Raw genomic sequence first — 21936 nt, 5'->3', positions numbered from 1 at the left:
TACTGTTAGCTACATTTAATGACGCTTACCTGAAAATGACTGTGCTACAGATAGGATAAAATTCTCAATCCTGTGCGAAATGAACACTATAAAAGGAAACACTGCTCTATGCATATATACTTCATAGCCTCCCAACTCTCTTAACAACTACGTAACAGCCAGAAAAGTGTTATATAAAACATGATTTTTTCTCATTGTATTAAGCATCTCCATTGTGCCCGGGTTGAATTAAAAAGATACCTACAATTATTTAATGACAAATAATACACTTACCCGCCAGAAGGAATCATTTATCTGTCAGCACATAATTCCATAAGCAAATTTCACAGTAGCACTTGCCATATTTCCAGGACAGAAAAATAAATCTTCAAAGAATCCGTGAACTTGAACTTGAAAGTTTAGCACATGGTTATCCGTTAGAGCGCGTTTTTGGAAAGTCTATTATTATACACAGAGGTAATTTTACAATCAATATTTAGGACAACACAAGTATGTCACACACAGTTTCACCTACTCCAAAGAAAAGAATAGTTATATACGATAGTTTCCCATGAATAATCTAAAGAAAGATGTTACTCTTCATTACAGCTTGTGCCAAGTATAACTAGAGCAGAGCTGAGTAGCCAATATCGTTTTATTATTTACAATATAACTTTTCAAAATTGGAACTGATGAAAATAAAATTTCTTGCAATAAATATTAATTATTTATTGTCAATTTCATATAACATCCATATATTATGTTTTTATTTTTCTTTGCTCACGCGTATAAACTGTGTACTTCGGACGCAACAGTGACACCACAGCCCACATTGACATATTTATATTAATGCGCCGCATGTAAACATTGGACTTGACCACTAGTGCAGAATTATTTTTACTTTAAAGGAAAATATTGGGTGAGAAAAATAATCTACCTTGAGGTTTGGACCGAGACCAGGAAATCTCAGTCGCGGGTTTATATTATATGTCTCCCCACTCCGGCAAGCCTCACGCGGAGACAAATAATATAAACCTTTGACTGAGATTTCCTTGTCTCGGCCCAAACCCCAACATAGATTATATATGGCTAGTTATTGAGTGTCCATAATAACATGCACAATGTGTTGAAAGTGCGTAAATACTGTCCCATGACTCACTATAAAAACATCCAGAATGTGATGGAAGTGGTTAAAGACTGTCCAATGTCTTACTATAATAACATGCATTATGTGATGCAATTGCTTAACGACTTCCACATGTCTCACGATAATAACATCAAAGATGTGTGGGAAGTGCTTAAAGACTATCCCATGTTACTCTGTAATAACATCCAGGATTTGTTGGCAGTGCTTAAAGACTGTCACATGTCTCACAATAATAAAATCCAGGACGTGATGGAGGGTTTTAAAGACTGCCCCATGTCTCACTATAATACAGTCCAGTATGTGATGTAAGTGCTTAAAGACTGTCCCATATCTCAGTATAATGACATCCATGATTTAATGGAACTGCTTATAGTCTGTCCCGTGTTGCTCTATAATAACACACCAGATGTGATGGAATTGCTTAAAGACTGTCCCATGTCTCACTATAATAATATCCATGATGTGATGGAAGTGCTTAAAGACTGCCCCACATCACTCTATAATAACACACAATATGTGTTTGGAGTGTTTAAAGACCGTCCCATGTCTCACTATATTAATATCCAGTATGTGATGAAATGTTTAAAGACTGTCCCGACCACTCCAGTGGCCTAGTGGTTAGAGCATCTGCCTCGGATGCGGGAGGTCATGGGGTTCGATCCCCGACCAAGTCAAATCAAAGACTTGTGAAAATGGTACTAACATATCCCTCGCTAGGTGCTCAGCATTAAGAGGCTAGTGTTATGACTGGTTATCCTGGTGTCGAGATAATGTGACTTGGTAGGACACCATACTTCATGTCTGCAGCATGATGCCCCACTGCTAAGCAACACAATAAACTGCCACACTGCACACATCATGGCAATTTTTTGAAAGCTACGTTACAAATCCAAGTCACAGACACAAACATACATACAAATAGAAAGACTGTCCTATGTTGCTCTATAATAACTGCACCATGCATTGTTTGCTCATGTTAGAATGACACATTTGCACAGGCATCATATGCACATGTTAAAATGACTCTTTTGCTCAGGGCATGTATGCTCATGTTAGAATGAATCATTTGTACAGAGAATTGTATCCTCATGTTAAAATGACTTATTTGCACAGGCATCATATGCACATGTTAAAATGACTCATTTGCATAGGGCATTATTTGCTCATGCTAAAATTACTTATTGGCACAGCATCAAATGCACATGTTAAAATGACTCGTTTGCATAGGGCATTATTTGCTCATGCTAAATTTACTTATTGGCACAGGCATCAGATGCACATGTTAAAATGACTCAGTTATGCCATGCATTGTGTATTTGTTATAAAATGACTATCATTCATTTCGCAATGTACCCAGTCTTTACTTTACAAATATTACCTTGTTTTCAAATGACACTGGCTCCTCACTCCCACTTTATATTAACCACTTTTACATCAGAGCATCACTCCCAGTATGTATTAACCACACTATTACATCAGTCCATCACTCCCAATATGTATTAACCACATTTTCACATCAGCCCATCACTCCCAGTATGTATTAACCACACTATTACATCAGTCCATCACTCCCAGTATGTATTAACCACACTATTACAGTAGTCCATCACTCCCAGTACGTATTAATCACATTTTTACATCTGCCCAACACTCTCAGTATGTATTAACCACACTATTACATCAGCCCATCACTCCCAGTATGTATTAACCAACCGTTTACATCAGCCCATCACTCCCACTTTGTTTTGACCTTTTACATTAACCCCTCATTCCCAGTATATTTTAATCACACCATCAGCCCCTCACCCCCAACATGTTATTACCACACTTTTACATTAGCCCCTCATTCTCATTATGTATTAACCATATTACCATCCCCTCATTCCCAGTATGAATTAGTCACACTCTTACATTAGCCCCTCTCTCACACTATTAAATATTCACTCTTGCATCAGCCCCTCTCTCACATTATGAATTATTCACTCTTATATCAGCCCCTCACTCCCAGTATGAATTAGTCACTCTTACATCAGTCCCACAATCCCAGTATGAATTGTCACAATTTTACATCAGCCCCTCACTCACAGTATGAATTAGTCACTCTTACATCAGCGACTCTCTTCCAGTGTGAATTATTCACACTCTTGCATCAGCCCCTCACTCCCAGTATGAATTAGTCACTTTTACATCAGTCCCTCAATCCCAGTATGAATTGTCACACTCTTACATCAGCCTCTTGCTCACATTATGAATTAGTCACTCTTACATCAGCCCCTCACTCCCAGCATGAGTCAGTCACTATCTTACATCAGCCCCTCACTCCCAGTATGAGTCGGTCACTCTCTTACATCAGCCCCTCACTACCAGTATGAATTAGTCACTCTTACATAAGTCCCTCAATCCCAGTATGAATTAGTCAGACCCTTACATCAGTCCCTCATTCCCAGTATGATTTAGTCACTTTTACATCAGCCCCTCAATCTCAGTATGAATTAGTCACTCTTACATTAGCCCCTCACTCCCAGTATGAGTCAGTCACTATCTTACATCAGCCCCTCACTCCCAGTATGAGTCGGTCACTCTCTTACATCAGCCCCTCACTACCAGCACGAATTAGTCATACTCTTACATCAGCCTCTCATCCCCCAGTATGAATTAGCCACATTTGTACATCATATTGATAAATTGCACATCAATGATGACTTTGGTCCATGGGTGGGACATTTCATTTTGGGCAGAGGGGGCAGGAGAGAAGGACATGCAGTTTAGTTTGAGTGAAAAAGCAAACTGCAGTAATACATTTGCAGTGTACTACAGCAATCTAATTCAATTTAAATTTTTTAAATTCAGAAAATGACCTATATTTGTTTCCACTGATAGCTACATGGTTTGTTAACAGAAGACCTGAAAGTTATTTGCTTAACCAAACAATAATGAGTCTTTGACCTCTTTCAAGTCCACAAGTCAGAAATGTTTGGATACACAATAAATAAAGATAGTATATTTGTCATAAAGGCCTATTACTCAGTGCTTCTAAATTTAGGTCACTGGGTTCTATTTTTTAATTTTCCAGTGATTGCACTTTCTTTGGATGCATAATTATGAAACTTGCTTATATGTATTTACATTATAAGTCACAGTCATATCATGTTTTTTATTGTATTGATATTATTGACATATTCTGTATGTTACATTATTGTCAATAAATGTCTTATCTTATTCATACCAGATAAATGCAGGTCACAGTGACCTATTTTTCAGGCTTTCTGCAGCATACAATACCATGGAATTCTTGTTTGATATGTGTTTACATTGTACTTTTCAGAAATCACAAAAGGAAAGGTGTATTTTCACAACAACAATGCCCTTTGTTATGAAACTAGTATTCGATGGCAAGACATTAACCCAAAGGAACCCAACGAAAAAGTGTTCTTCAAGTCTGACACACCTTATGAGAGACGGTCATGTATGTATTTTTTGTCTGTAATCTCACTTTATTTTCTTCAATATCTTCTGTCACTGCTGTTTTTTTAATGTCCAGCCATAAATATGGAATGTCTTTTTAGTCCACACCATAAATGTGGAAGGCGTTTTATTAAGTACTCGAAATGTGGAGGGTGTTTTTAAATATGGAAGGTGTGTATAGTCTTACAATTGTCTATCTGCTCCTTTTGTTGGAACATCCACCCACCCATCCATTAGTCAACACATTATGTACAAACAGCTAATAATTACTTCTTTCAAACTGCACAGACCCAGATTTGTTGGTACATTATGTTTGTAGTTGGACTTAACATACAAGTGACCGTGAATGTTTTAACCTTCGAATCAGAATTGTTTACTTCCAGTTTTTCCAGTTTTTCTAAATCAAATGTGGTTAATCAGCCAATTCCAATTCTGTTTTCTATGATATATTTACTCTCCATATTAAACTAGTGTGGCAGTCTTTGGGTGACAAATGTGTTTTGTTCATTATGCAAGGGAAGTAACTCCATATAAAGTACATTTGCATTTTGTTGTTGTTGAGATTTATATCAACCCATATAATAGAGAATCTTCATTTGTTTGTTTTAATAAATTACAAAACTTTAAATTTCTTCACATTATTTGTTACCTGTTTAACATGGATGTTTTTACATTATTAGTATGGTATCACTTCCTACATTTTTTTTACGTGATATTATAACTCAAATATATGCATTCATTTTTATGCACATAATCATGTTTGCTGAAGTGTTGACTTGAAAATCATCCTTTATAGCAAAAGGCAATTCTCGATGAGGAAAGGAATGCCAGAGTCGTCATAGTGTCACCACAGTGTCAGGTGTCAGACTCATTTCTTTTGCTTACAAACGCTATACTCTTTTTGAAGGTCATTCTTGTGTCAGATGTCAGAGGCATTACTGTAGCTTATAAATGATATTATCTTTTTGAAGGTCATCGTTGTGTCACCACATTGTCAGGCATCAGACGTGTTCTAATCACGTACAATGCCAACAGGGTCACATACCAGACTCATTACTATTGCTTTCAAATGCTATAGTCTTTTTGAAAATGTTGGCAATGTCACCACATTGTCAGGTGGCAGACACGTCCCTTTTGCTTACATATGCTGTAGTCTTTTTGAAAGTGAAGGTAGTATCACCACATTGGCAAGTGCCCGACTCATTCCTTTTGCTTACAAATGATAGAATCTCTTTGAATGTGTAGGTAGTATCATCACAGCGTTAGGCGATAGACTCATTTATGCTGCTTGCAAAGGCTGTAGTCTTTTTGAAAGTGTTGGCACATCTGTCTGGCAACATGTAAAAGGAAAATTATTTTGCATTCCTACAGATTTGAACAGGGCTGTATTTAATGAGTCTTAAAGTACCTTAAGTATCTCTTATGGACTGTCAATTTTGAAAATTGGACCAACTCATTTTTATATAGTGGAGTTGTAATTTATGAAGAAACCATCCTTTGTACCTCAGCCTTCAAAAATCCTTGAGAGAGATTACTCATTATTGAAGAAAGAAAACGAATATAAAAAAAATTCAGATCCATCTCAATTTAATGATTAAAGCATCAGAAACAGAAATTAGATTGAATCTTTTCAATTATGGGTTACTTGTTATATGTATTGTTTGAAAGGAACATTATTTTGCATACACTGAATAAATGAGCCTTAGTAAACAACATTTATCTTAATGCAGTATTACATATATCTCGATCTGCCCTCAACTGTCCTCATCCCAGTGCATTGATTGCATATATATATATATATATATATATATATATATATATATATATATATATATATATATATATATATATATATATATATATATATATATATAGATATATATCAGTCAGGAGTCATCTGAATACATTGCATTTCCATGGATCTCAGTCATCAGTCATCTGAATACATTGCATTTAGATGGATCTAAGTCAGTAGTTATCTGAATACATTGATTGCATTTAGATGGATCCCAGTCAACAGTCATCTGAATATATTGATTGCATACATATGGATCTCTGTCAGCAGTCATCGGAATATATTGATTGCATACATATGGATCAAAGGCAGCAGTCATCTGAATGCACTGATTGCATATAAATGGATCTAAGTCAGCAGTCATCTGAATACATTGATTGCATTTCGATGGATCTAAGTCTGTAGTCATCTGAATAAACTTATTGCATATATATATGGATCTCAGTCAGCAACCATCTTCTCAATACATTGATTGCAAACACAGTCGTCATCTCAGTAAGTCCTTGTTCACAGCAAAACATGTTTACCATAATCAACATTTGCTCTGATGTTGATCGTAATGTAATATTGCCTACCAGTTGATTGAAATACTATTGTTATGTCCTCAATGTACTACCAATGGATTACCTTCTATTTCTGTTCTTAATATAATATTGCCTACCAATGGATTACCTTCTGTTTTCTGTCCTTCATGTACTATTGCTTACCAATGGATTACTTTATATTTTCTGTCTTTAATGTATTATTGCTTACCAATGAATTACCTTATATTTTCTGTCCTCAATGTACCAATGGATTATCTTCTATTTTTTATGATTTTTTTCTAGGTGGGGAATGCCATGAATCATGCTATAATAGAGTCACAAAAGAAAAACATTGCTGGGGCCAGGGACCAGATATGTGCCAGAAGTGTATGTCCATTTCTGTCTTTTTCATTTAAGTTATAGATACGTACATTGTTTTAAATTTGCATAAAACAAATAAAGTGTTTTAAGCTTCTTACTATGTTAACTATTGTATCCTGGACATTTGTAATCTTTGTAACATTGATTCGTGTCAGATTGTCATAGCAGTAATCTTTGTAACATTGCTTCATGTCAGATTGTCATAGCAGTAATCTTTTTAACCTTGATTCTCGTCAAATTGTCATATTAGTAATCTAGTTAACGTTTATTGTCAAATATACATTTCAGTAAATGTTGAAAGATATAATAGTTTGTGTCACTGGTATAAATTAATACCTGTCATCTGATATTTAAACAACCACTTTTGTCTGTGTGCCCCGCTTGCCAAACAAGAGGTTGAGAAATCACAATTTTCTGTGGCATCCCAAATGTTTGTATACTCTCTTTGTATTTTTAGGTTCAAACTTTCTCTTAAGCTCGTTCATCACAATATATTTATTATTTTTAATTTTCTCTTTTAAATTCACATTAAAGGATGGGCAGTTTCCTTTGTATCTATAAATATACCACGTATGTATTATCATCATAGTTAAAGGAGTTATGGGATGCAGACTGAGTAAATCTCTGATTCAAATGAAAATGTGTCAACTTCTGATTGGTTCATGCAAGACATTCAATTTCTGATTGGTTGGTGCAAGGCAGAGAAATTCTGATTGGCTGATGCAAGGGAAAATCAACTTCTGACTGGTTGATGCAAGGCAATCCGATTAAAGCTGTTGATAACATTACATATGACATTATATAATAATTGTATTAATTCAGGACTCCCATCTTGTGGAGAAACATATCCCTGCTAATTTCCACTTTCTGAATTCAAACGCACAGTGTCATGTTAAGTATTTGCTGTTCTGAATGTGTATATTATAAAATAATTAATGAAATTAGTATGCTTTGACTTAAATAGTAATGTTTTGAGTTTTGTACACTTTTCAGTGAACTATGGAGATGTATGTAGCTTGTCTTGTGAAGGACGGTGTTTTGGAAGCAAACATAATCAATGCTGTCACCCAGAATGTGCTGCGGGGTGCCATGGTCCTCATAAATCAGAATGTTTTGTAAGATTGATTGAAATAAATTTTATTGCATGATCGAGGTCACATTTTATAAAATCATTTCAACTTTTAAATATTATATATATATGTAAATAATTTTAAATGCAGGATCTACATCACATTTTGTAAAATCATTTCATCTTTTAAATATTATGTATTCGTAAATATCACACCAGGAGTTCACAGAATATATAAGTGTAATAATTACACGGCAGCCCAAGTAAATTCCACTAGCATACAGTAGGGTGTTATATCTTAAAATATTAGGGCTTGTATTTCGTAAATTGCAGGAGAGCTGCAAACAGCTCTCATGGTAGTGTTGTGGAGAGTTATTCGCCATTCTCAAATATATATGACATCATCATTTACAGTACAGCATCATTATGTCATATATCAAAATGTACGGAATACTAGTTTGTATGTCTATTATATTCACTGGAATTGTTCAGGGAACCAGTCTAACTTTGTCAGATTACCTCAAGCACTTTCAGTTGCACATACTTTGATCAAGCTGTTTTTTATATATTTTACAAACTGGCATCCAACAAGCGATATGTTAGGATGAAAAGGATAATAGACCTCTTAAAATGTTTTAATAATACATAATAAATCTAATGGAAATTTATATTTTGGGGGGACAAACATCAGGAAGAGCAACAATTATGTTTAGTGGACATACATATATTAATTTGAGTACGATTCATTGCGGAGAAAAAGTAATTGACAATGGCACATATACATTTTTTGTAAGGATTACAATAAAATTAGATATCAAGGAGCCATTGAGCTCAATAATGTTTTGAATTGCAGTTTGTAAACCTGTACTGTAGGTATAGTAAATTTCACATACATGTTTGAGCTAAATGCAGTATTTGCTGTCACTTGATCAATCTTGAGTCACACTTCTCATCTTTTAAAAGCGTATTTTCCAGCTTGACAATAGTATTGTGTAACACCTTACTGAAAGTGGTCCATTTTTCAGAGATAAATTGACTGCCCTATTGAGGTGTTGGTAAGGTTGGCAGGTCTGATATCAGTATTTGCAATATTTAACTGCCATATAATGGGGGGGGGGAAGTAGAAGTACGTTCCGAAGACGTCTGTCAATCTTTGTTTTGGACAATAAGATTGTGGAGACTGATGGATTGCTCTTCTGGAAGGACTTTAAGGTGCTCCATGGCAAGCAAGATCCATCTTTCGCCTCAAACACAAACCCCAAATTATAATACAAAAAAAGTTTAATGGGGTTGATTAGCTAGAATATTATCATTTGACAAAAAGAATATTCCAATTTTAATTCTCTCATATTTAAGTTAAGAAATTGTTTGAATAATGATGTTTTTCAGGTACAGGTTTCCCTCACTATAAGATCATTCATTATAACATGGCTGAATGTACTAAACAGAGATTGGTAATGGATTCCATTTCATTTAATGAAATAATATGTATCATGTGCTTTATTGTAAGTTTTTCTCTCTTGAAGGCAGCATAATAATGAGGGAGTACTGTATAATACCTAATTATGAGGTGGTCTCATTTCATGCAGAATATTACATGACTCCTACATACATCATTATAATGAGGGAACACTAGCTTTTACATACATCATTATTATGAGGGAACAACAGCTTCTACATACAGAATTACAAAGAGTGAGTACTTTGTGATATACCTCCGTATAAGGTGGTCTCACTGTAGTTTGAATACTCTGATTCCTACTGACATTATGAGGGAGTGTTATAGCTCCTATATACATCATCAAAATGAGGGAACACTAGCTTTTACATAGAGCATTACAATGAGGGAAAACTAGCTTTGACATACAACATTATAATGGGTGAGCAGTTTATAATATGCTTCATTATAAGGTTGCCTCACTTTAGTTGGAATACTCTGGCCCCTTCTACTAACATTGTAATGAGGAAATGATATAAAGCTCTTAAAGACAGCATCATAAAGGGAAAATTATATACTTCCTGTGTAAAGCAATATAATGAGGGAGTACTGTGACTCCTATACATAACATTATATTGAGAGGGTGTCCTGTAGCTCTGACTAATACCATTATAATGAGAGGATGCCCTGTAGCTCCTACTGATACAGCAAGTTAATATTCTTATGGATGTCATTATAATGAGGGCATGTAAAACGATCCTAAAAAACATCATTATTAATGAGTGAATATGATGTTAGTTATTTGAATCCACATCTTCCAATCTTTCAATCTAGATGGCAGACATTGTATTGTTTATTTAACTATAATTACCTCGCTTGTTTTTAGGCCTGCAAGACATTTTACAATGACGGCATGTGTGAGACGAATTGCCCAGCAGAATATGTTTTTGACAGTGGCAGGCTGACGTGGATAAAAAATCCTAATGCCAAGTATGCCTATGGCTCATTGTGTGTAAAGGAATGCCCAGGTGAGTGAAAGTGTCTTTTAGCCAAAATGTTGATCATCATCATTGTCATCATACCATAAAGCCAATGTTTGGAACCAGTCGATTACTATAAGGGGGTAGGTTGCATAAAGCCAATGTTTGAACCAGTTGGTTACAAGATGGTGATAGTTTTTATAGAGCCAATGTTTTCAACCAGTCGGTTGCTAGAAAAGGGTAGGTAACATGAGTTTGTGACCGGTATGTTGCTAGAAACAGGTAGGTAACATGAAGAAAGAGTTTGAAATCAGTTTGTAGAAAGATTATTTAGCTATGTGTATGTTAATTGTTTTATCAACTGTTATATCGAAACTGAAACTAAAGTGTATCGTTTATGGGTACAACACAGATGATAACCTGCAAAAATTAAAGTTCATTGTTTAATGATACAACACAGCTGACAACCTGTAAAAGCTAAAGTGCACTGTTTAAGAATACAACACAGCTGACAACCTGTAAAAACTAAGTTTCTGATAAATATAGTTTGTTGATAAAAATGGATGTGCTAACACTGAAGCATGCATTTTACTAGCTGCGCTATTTATATAAAAGCCAGGTAATGAAAATACCCAGGCAAAATATGTATTAACGAATCCCAGTAAATAGAAAACACATTGATTTAATCGAGCAGAAAATAATAATTAGATAAGAGAAAGTATAAAGAATTCTAATGAAAAATAATTAATATGACTATCAGTCTTACAGTGGATTACACACACCCAACACATTAATATATGCTAATAAATAACTTTTTTAAATGAATCTTTTGGTCTTGCGTTAAACCTAGATTTTTCCAGAAGTTAGATTTGGCCTGGGTATCTTTTCAGAATATCCCATTCAATTATCATTTGTGGCATGTGTCAAAAATGTTATGTAAGGGTCTTAAATACAAGTCATTTTGTAATATTTGAAAATAATCTGTGATAAATACAACTGTTTTGTAAAACAAATAGTAATGTTTGGAATTATTTTGTCATGACAAATTAAAACGTACTGTTAGCATCATTAAATTCATAACAAGATTGCTCTGGAATTTCCACACAGAACTTAACTGGTGTTAATTACCTAAGTACCAATATATATAAGGCTCTTTCAGATGTTACGGTCCATTAGTGGGCAGATTGAAGTTTACTTGCCCGAATTGAAACTATTATTGATATCTTTCAGAGCACCTGCTGCAGAGCCAGGGGGCCTGTGTAGTGAAGTGTCCAGATGAAATGGAACCTGATGTTAACAACACGGCATGTGTGGAGTGTGTTAGGTCGTGCAAAAAGAGTGAGTAAAATATAGAATAAAACATACTCTGGAAAATGAGATAAGAAATTTATCACACAATACTTTTATTTGATCCGTACAACAGGGCATGTTTGGATAGTGTTGTGCCCTGACTCCGGTTTATGATATTACCATATAACATGTATTACATTGAACAAGAGCAAGTGGACAATTTAATACGTGTTGCGTAATTCACGAAATTTTAGTTGCAGTTATCAGATTAATTTTTAGATGCAATTAACTTCAGATTGATACATTAATTATCTGATAAATGCTTTTAAATTTTCTTACAACTTGATGTTTTTTGGTAGATGTATTTTATGACTAGTCGGTACAATATATGATATAATAATAACTGAAATACACAAACGTAATAAGTATCACATTTACCATAATGACTGTAAATCTTGGGACAATGTAAGTCTTGGACATCCTAATTTATTATCAAAAGCAGTTATTTGTATGAACTATAACTGTTGGGATACGAAATTATATAATTGTGTTCATTTAGTACAAGTCTGAGGACACAAATATTATTTTAACTAATCGATAGATGTATTGTATTGATTGTTACAACAACAACAAACAACAACAACATATACTCTGTGGATGTTAATGGACTATCGTCATGAATTATTACATGGAAATGTTATGAGATCATAATATAACTTTTGGAAAATACAACTATTTAATTTTACTCTGTTCGCTTTAACACCCCCCCCCCAAATTCTGATTTGAAAATAATTTCCAGTTAATAATTGTTTTTTATGCATTATTAACCCTTTACCTAATGCAAGCGCATTTCGACACATCTACCCAATTCGCATATAAGTGCCTTTATACGACTGCTGTAAACATCAGCCATTTTTAGTGGATTTTCGTTGTGCCACCTTTGAGGAAAAAGTCCTATTAGATACCTTATTCATTTCTGTGAATGACCATTCCATCAGATTACGTGGTCACTGTTTATGCTCTTGTCAAAATCTGCTATTTTAAGCAACTGGGTCGTAATCTGCACTCTCAAAAATGGTGGTCGCGGATTTCGTTCAGTACTTTTCACAATTAGATTCACAGCTATGAAAGCTAAAATAAATTTGGTAAAGGCTCTGATATTGATGTAGGTAGGAATTAGTTTTTATAAATTATCAAATTCAAATGACTTAGAGATGAAGCACTTGTAAATTTCGAGTATCATAAATGGCAGCTACGGTTGGTCACGCAGCTTCACTGACTTGACGGTCAACGAGTTCTCTCAATATTTTAAAGCACATGAAAAATTCTTCCGTGAAAAATCATTACACGGCTATAATGATCGGACTTTACTCTTAATGTTTTCCATATACAATAGATGTGTACCAAAATTTAAAATGGTTAAAACTGCTGTTAAGCGTAACATGCACTACATTGCTTGACAGTTAACAGACAGGCCTATGTGGATGGAATCGAATAGGTAATAGGTGTTCTATTTATAGTGCACTGCACTTGGCAACTGGCTACATGTGTCTCGAAGAATTAAAACGCCATACACTCTATGAGGAAATGGTTTATTTTAGAATTTTGTATCAATGTACCAGGAATTACAGTTATATTTTGCCTTGAAAGTGTAAATACCTAACACATTACATCCCAGGGTGACAACAATAAGCAACAATAGTTCTTCGTTCAATGTTTACATTTGATGAGCATTTTTATATATTGGCACCACTGCATGTACATTGAAAGTTTGAACTTGCATGAATTAATTACAACCCCTGGATTTGGATCGTAGGCACCACTGCATTCAGCTTAAAAAATATCTCTAAAATACAATAATGAAATTTCAGAAATATGCTTGGACAATAAATGTAATACTGTAAAAGGGTCAGTTGATGTTTGCTTTAATGTAAGTGCTTTAAAATCCTAGTTTACACAGGTATGGTAATAATGCGATTTTACACATATTAATTGAAGCCAATTTCAGGACTTAAAGATTTAAAGTCCAATTACAAACAATAGACATACAGAAACAACTACAGTACTGTAGATTTCCACAGTTATAATGTTCGGAAAATGATGATCTTGTTCATCCAAAGCACAATACTTAAATAGATCAATAATAATATTAGTTGATCTATGTTTAGAATTGTAGACTTTAATATGATCATTTTTCATGAACACGTACCAGTAATGTGAATACATGCTGGTTACGTAAAACCGCCAACCCTAACGATTTTGGCATGAATTTCACAACTCTTTATAGAGATTAAACTATGTTAATTTTTAAGAGATATCATGTATTTTGAAATCAGTCTCAGTACATATAATTTGAAATCTGTCTCATATTATGTCTAATTTGAAATGTCTTATCGTATCTAATTTTAAATCTCTCGTATATCAAATTTGAAATCAATCTCTGAGCGTGCCTATCTTAAAATCTGTCTTACAGTATGCCTGATTTGAGATCTGTCTCAATATGTCTAGTTTGAAGTCTGTATGACATTATGTCTAATGTGGAATCTGTCTCACAGCATAACCTATTTTGAAATCTGTCTCACAGCGTGCTTATTTTTAAACCTGTCTCACATTGTCTGATTTAAAATCTGTCTCACAGTATGTCTAATTCGAAATGTTTCTCACAGCATTGACTATTTTTAAATCTGTCTCAGTTTGTCTAATTTGAGATCAGTCTCACAGTATGTCTAATTTAAAATCTGTGTCACAAGATCTTGTTGACTAACACATCTTACGGGTTATATATAACAATCATGTCGCTCTTTCTTTTCAGCCTGTGCTGGGACTGTCAATACAGATTTTGTACACCGAAATAACATACAATCATTTAAAGACTGTACATCAATTCATGGCAATCTCAGGATTATGAAAAGCACATTTGATGGGTACGTAATTTTTCATTACTGTTGTTGCGGAACCTATCCAAGTGGAAAGGGAGACCATTCTATCACTTTTATGACTGTCATGGCAGTAACTTTGAATGTTAATGGTGTTGTAATAGGATTTGTGGTGCTAATTATATTGAAGAATGGGAACCAGTCCAGAAGCAAGTGAAAATACAGTAGAGTATACACATGAGTTGGCTAACCATGATTGCTTGGTAATGAAAAATAAAATTTTAGGAAAATGAAAAAGAAATCATTTGAGACCTTATCCTATTTGAAAATGAAAAAATAGATTGATGGAATTTATGCCATTTTACAGACTTGACATCAGAACATTCAGCCCTGAAATAAGCACCTGATTCTTGAAGCGCTGAATTTAAAGCACGTTTCAAATCCATGTACATAAAAAACATTTCAGACATAGGGCATTCTAAACACAGAAGATTTCATCGGGATGGCTCCATACTGAGACATATAGGTCTGATCATTGTCATTTAGTAATGTAAAGTTTTTGCCCTCCCCTTAGTATAAACATACCCACAGTACATACAACTAAAACAGCTTGCATGGCAGCATATTATACACATACAAACTTGTAAAAGAAAGTCTGATGTACTTGAATTATTGAGACCCGTATTTGTACTGTATCCTCAATTAGTGCCACCACTGGTTACCACAGAAACAACAAAAATCAGAAAATATCCATGTAGTATGTATACGTGTTTGACCAAATCCATCTTTGTGGTGAGGATGAACAAAAACGTCGTCTCGCATCAGCTATCACCACTGAAATAGCTGAGTATTTTCATGCAAAAACACAACAATCACATGTCCTGGACTTCAAATATCAGAAACATAGTGGCAAGTTGGAAAATCATGTGGCAGTTATCCTTCCCACATAAACATCAGGCAAAGACACTATGCAGCTCTGACAAATATGATTCCTGGAATTGGTAGCAGTGTTACCAAACTTGGATCATGCTGGATTCGCAGTGGTGCCTTTTAAATCCGGAACTACAAAAAAAAGCAGCACCATCAGTGATGAAATAGGCAGAGGCATTGAAAAGATTCTCAAAACACTGGAGAAATTCATTAATGCACCATGCGGACGGACCATTGAAAGATTGGTTTAAGTCGAGGTACATCTCTCACTGTATCAATAGACTGGGTACCACCAAGGTCAATGATAAAATAAATCTGAAACACTTTATCCATGTATTACTGTTAATATATTCACGTTCATTATCTGCTTGCTTTATGTCCCTATGGCCAACATACACGAATTCTGATTGATTTGTTGTTGCTGAGTGAAATGAAGGTCAATGATAAAATAAATCTGAAACACTTTATCCATGTATTACTGTTAATATATTCACGTTCATTATCTGCTTGCTTTATGTCCCTATGGCCAACATGCACGAATCCTGATTGATTTGTTGTTGCTGAGTGAAATGAAAGAGACAGAATTGGTATCACACTACATATGGATAAAGGACTTTGGCCAACTTCTTAACCGACACAGCAAGTACTTACACATGTAAAAAATATTGATGCAGATGTTGGAAGAATGTATTTAAGACTCAATAACTGCTCATCAGTCCTGACTTTTACTGTGGTGGTATCAGTGAAAAACCACAGCGTACAATGATGCCAAAGCCTGGTGTAAATGCTGTCAAATTTACTGAACACAGTGAAAGAAGAAAATCCCATATTTTATTTCCATGGATTTTGAATATCTGAATGTTTCAACGGCAGACACAAATGCTCTGCTAACAAAGACAGAATTGCAGCTGGTATGGATCAAACTGTCCAAATCACTCAACCATGCGGGTTCTGTTACGTAGTGGTATGATATGATGGATTAGCAGTCTCAATACAATCAGTAAGTTGTACACAATAGTAATTGAGGGTAAAATGGTCAGTGTGACTGAGTTTGAGACTCTGCTGGAAGAAATGGAAAGTCACAGACAGCTCTGATCACAAAAATTCAATCAAAAAATAAAACTGCCCCTTGATCGAAAACACACTGACTGGCAGTGTTTATATTGATGACTACCACCAGCTTGCTTCTCTGAGTACACTCTGCAGAATTTCTTTTCTGCAATCACTTGGTTTGGTTGAGTTAAATTTTAAAATTCAGAAGTTGATCTAGATAAATTTTAAAATTAAGGATTTTGTTTAGATGCATTTTAAAATTAAGAATTTATTTTAGATAAATACAAGATTTTGCACAAGGTAGCTAAGATGTGCATTTCCCACAAATTTGAAAATTAATTGTAAATTAATCAAGAACTTGCCTATGTAAAAGCTTGTAAACTAGTAAATACTTTTGAATTTTCATTCTTAACTGAAACAGAAGCCATCCAAGGGTTTTTAAATAATTAATTGCTAATGTTATAACTTAAGTGTTGACTTGCAAGATCTAGCCAGACAAAGTATTAAACCATGTTATATATATATATATATATATATATATATATATATATATATATATATATATATATATATATATATATATATATATATATATATATATATATATACACGTGCATACAGATCCTCCTAAAGAGTCATTTTATTTCAGGGATCCATTCAGAAATATTTCTGGACTAAATATCAGCGACCTACAAGTTTTTAAGAATGTAAAGGAGATAACTGGCTTCCTGGCTGTTCAACAGATTCCTTCTAATCTGAGGGACCTTTCCTTCCTCTCAAGTCTAGAGATTATCCAGGGAAGAGACTTAAGGTATGTTTCATTCCATTGCCAGAAAAAATATTGGTTATCGAATTCATTATTGACCTGATAATGGAAGATTTTTGTGATCATGTTTAAGCTAAATTCTCAATATTATTTTCTTTGCATCATAAAGAAGGTCACTAAGACGTCCAAACAACAGTTTAAGTTCAAAACATGTTCTGGTTAGTGTCGTGATATGCCTTGTGATGGCAAGAAAGCAATATATGACTTTTTTTTAAAGATGGATTAACAGGATCATGCATTGCACTTTGAATGAATCTGAGAACTAAATACAGGAAATAACTGGAAAATTGAGAAGATTACACAGTACTCTATGATTGTCGTTTACCTTGGTAAAAATAATCATTTGTACTGTGTGATTGTCATTTACCTTGGTAAACAGAATCATTTTTCTGTGTGATTGTCATATACCTTGGTAAATAGAATCATTTGTACTGTGTGATTGTCATTTACCTTCAATCTGTATACATAGGACAAGTCTGAAAATAATAAATCTGTATATATAGGACAAGTCTAACCATAGTCAATCTGTATAGATAGGACATATCTGACTGTATAGTCAATCTGAATACATAGGGCAAGTCTGGCTTTATGTTCATTTTGTGTACATAGGACAAGTGTGACTTCAATCAATCTGTGTACGTGGGACAAGTGGGACTGGTCATTCAGTATACGTTGGACAAGTCAGAATATAGTCAGTCTATATACATAGGACAAGTATGACTGTATTGTCAATCTGTATACATAGCACAAGTCTGGCTGTATGTTCATTCTGTCTACATATAATCTCTGTACATATAACAAGTGATACTGGTCATTTAGTATACACTGGACAAGTTTGACTGCATAATCAATCTGTTTTAATCTGCCAATCTGTGTGCATATGACAAATATAACTGCATAGTCAATAAGTACGGATAAGACAAGTATGAGTGTAAGGTCAATATGTATACATATAACAAGTCTGACATTATAGTCAATCTGTATACATCCGACAAGTATGACTGTATGGTCAATATGTATACATATGACAAGTCTGACTGTATAGTCAATCTGTATACATAGGACAGGTCTTACTGCAGGGACAATCCATATACATAGGTTAAGTATCTACAGTCAATCTGTTTACATAGGACAAGTCTGAATGTATAGTCAATCTGTATACATCGGACAAGTATGACTGTATGGTCAATCTGTTTACATAGGACAAGTCTGACTCTATAGTCAATATGTATGCATATCACAACTATGACTGTATGGTCCATATGTATACTTAGGACAAGTGTGACTGTATAGTCAATCGTTATACATAGGACAAGTATGACTGTATGGTCAATCTGTTTACAAAGGACAAGGCACACTGTATGGTCAAACCTTGGTATCATGACTACTTTGGAAACAGCTAAATAATCAGCCATGGCTAGCAGGAAGTCCCTATAGTAAACATGTCATGATTTATGAATAAATTGAGAAAATGACATTTGACCTGTATATGTGGGTGGTCTTTATTTACAGTTGGTCAGTGCAGCAGATTTAACTGCATGGACTTAAACGTTCTTTTTTCAGTAGTGGACGATTTTCAGTCAGCCTGGCAAGTATGAATATAACAGAACTGGGTCTCAAGTCCCTACAGCACATTAAGAATGGAGATGTTATCATTGTCTCGGCCCCAAACCTATGCTATCTTGAAAACATAAACTTTACCGGCATTTTCTCAACACAAAAACAAGTGCTGTATAAAGCTAATAATAAGGATGCTAATACTTGTAGTAAGTATACATTGTGTCTAGCCTTCAATCCAGTGTTTGTAGTAAGTATAAACTGTGTCTAGCCTTCAAGCCAGTGTTTGTAGTAAGTTTAAATTGTGTCTAGCCTTCAAGCCAGTGTTTGTAGGTACTTTTTGCATTATTTTGTAAGCACAAGCTGAGATATCTATGACTTCACTGGTTGTAATGACCTTGTTATTAATATAAGTTTTTTAAGGTTCTGTGTAAGTTTTGTGTTATATAGTGGGAGTATATGGGACTACATAGGCAGATTTAGTGGGAACAAATAGTGGGATATAGTAAGAGTAGGTAGTAGAATATAGTTGGAATACATCAAGGGATATAGTGAGAATACAAAGTAGGATATAGTGAGAGTACATATTGAGTACAAACTGGGATATACACTGTAGTGGGCTATAGTGTGAGTATATAGTAGGATTTGTACTGACAGTACATACTGGGATATTGTGAGAAAACATAGTGCGATATAGTGAGAGTGCATAGTGGGGTAAAGTGAGATTATACATAATGAGAGTACAAAGTAGGATACGGTGAGATAATGGTGTAGACTATAGTGAGATTACATAGTGTGATATAGCTGAAATACATAATGAAAAAGAGTGAGAGTAAACATAGTGGTAATATATAGTGGGAGTATATAGTGAGAGTACATATTAGGAATAGGTTTTGGGATATAGTGATAGTACATATTATGAATATATGATTAGGATATAGTGATAGTACATATTAGGAATATATAATGGGATATAGTGATAGTACATATTAGGAATATATAATGGGATATATTGATAGTACTTATTAGGAATATATAATCGGGATATAGTGATAGTACATATTAGGAATATATAATCGGATATAGTGATAGTATATATTAGGAATAGATTATGGGATATAGTGATAGTACATATTAGGAATAGATAATGTGATATATTGATAGTACTTATTAGGAATAGATTATGGGATATAGTGAGTACATATTAAGGATTGATAATTGGATATAGTGATAGTATATATTGGGATATAGTTATAGCAAATACTGGGACATAATGAGGCTACATAGTGTGATATAGTGAGAGTATATAGTTGGAATACATAGTGAGTTGTAGTGAGGGTACCTAGTGGGATATTGTTGTAGTACATAGTGGGATATATTGGGAGTACATGATGCAGTCTAGTAGGAATATATTGTACAACATCTGCATTTATATAAAAGGGTAGTGCTGACTACATGTATGGCTCTCTGTAGAAGTTGATCTGGACATTTACATACAGTTACGTTGTATAGTGCTGACGTAGTGTCCCAAGAGTCTCTGGAAGTTGATCTGTTCATATACTTACAGTTACATTGTGGAGTGTTGTTTTGGTGTCCCTGAGACTCTTTGGAAGTTGTTCTGTACATATGCATACAGTTACATGGTAGTGTTGTCTTGGTGTCCCTGAGACTCTTTGGAAGTTGTTCTGTACATATGTATACAGTTACATGGTAGTGTTGTCTTGGTGTCCCTGAGTCTCTTTGGAAGTTGATCTGTACATACACCTACATTATATAGTGTTGTATTGGTGTCCCTGGGTCTCTGCAGAAGTTGTTCTGTGCATATACATACACTTACATTGTATAGTGTTGTCTTGGTGTCGCTGGTCTCAGTGAAAGTTGATCTGTACATTTACATATACTTACATTGTATAGTGTTGTCTTGGTTTCCCTGGGTCTCCTTGGAAGTTGATCTGTACATATACATTGTAAAGTGTTGTCTTGGTTTTCCTGGGTTTCTGTGGAAGTTGTTCTGTACATACATATACACCTACATTCCATAGTCTTGTCTTGGTTTCCCTGGGTCTCTGAAGACGTTGACCTGTACATTTATATTCAATTGTATTTATATATTTATGCATACATACATACATACATACATACATACATACATACATACATACAGACATACACATTCTTGTCATTTTGTATTGATTTAATTCAACCTCTTTCTTGTTTCACTCCTGGACATGGTTAAGGCATGTTTCTTTACAAATTTCACTTTATGGTAGACATGTAAGTTGGAATTGAAAATATCATCAGAATTATTTTTAAAAAACATTTTATCTAATGTATTATTATCTCAAGAAAATAAAAAATGTGATAAAATGTGATTCAGCTATGTATTGATGTCATAGTAATAAATGAATAGCATTGTGTGATATGATTAATGTTACAGTAATAACTGAATTGCATTATGTGATAGGATTAATGTTATATTAATAAATGAATTGCATTATGTGTTATGATTATTGTTACAGTAATAAATGAATAACATCATCTGATATGATTAATGTTATAGTAATAAATGAATTGCATTGTGTGATATGACCAATGCTCCAATAATAAATGAATTGCATTATGTGAT

General features: G+C 34.2%; 1 protein-coding gene across 1 annotated transcript in view; it reads left to right on the top strand.

Annotated features, from left to right (window-relative positions):
• Positions 1 to 21936, top strand: part of LOC149790208 (uncharacterized) — a 196597-nt gene that overhangs the window by 58129 nt on the left and 116532 nt on the right. The window contains exons 17-24 of the mRNA XM_089972214.1: positions 4452 to 4592; positions 7214 to 7297; positions 8285 to 8406; positions 10685 to 10826; positions 12009 to 12116; positions 14881 to 14992; positions 17577 to 17738; positions 19317 to 19519. Of these exons, the coding sequence (XP_089828340.1) occupies positions 4452 to 4592; positions 7214 to 7297; positions 8285 to 8406; positions 10685 to 10826; positions 12009 to 12116; positions 14881 to 14992; positions 17577 to 17738; positions 19317 to 19519 (1074 nt within the window). The remainder of the gene's footprint in view (positions 1 to 4451; positions 4593 to 7213; positions 7298 to 8284; positions 8407 to 10684; positions 10827 to 12008; positions 12117 to 14880; positions 14993 to 17576; positions 17739 to 19316; positions 19520 to 21936) is intronic.

This window comes from Sinohyriopsis cumingii, chromosome 10 (assembly GCF_028554795.1).
Source record: "Sinohyriopsis cumingii isolate HCF-2022 chromosome 10, ASM2855479v2, whole genome shotgun sequence".
NCBI lineage: Eukaryota > Metazoa > Mollusca > Bivalvia > Unionida > Unionidae > Sinohyriopsis > Sinohyriopsis cumingii.
The sequence above is the reverse complement of the archived record's forward strand: the minus strand, read 5'-3'. Positions and strand labels throughout refer to the sequence as shown.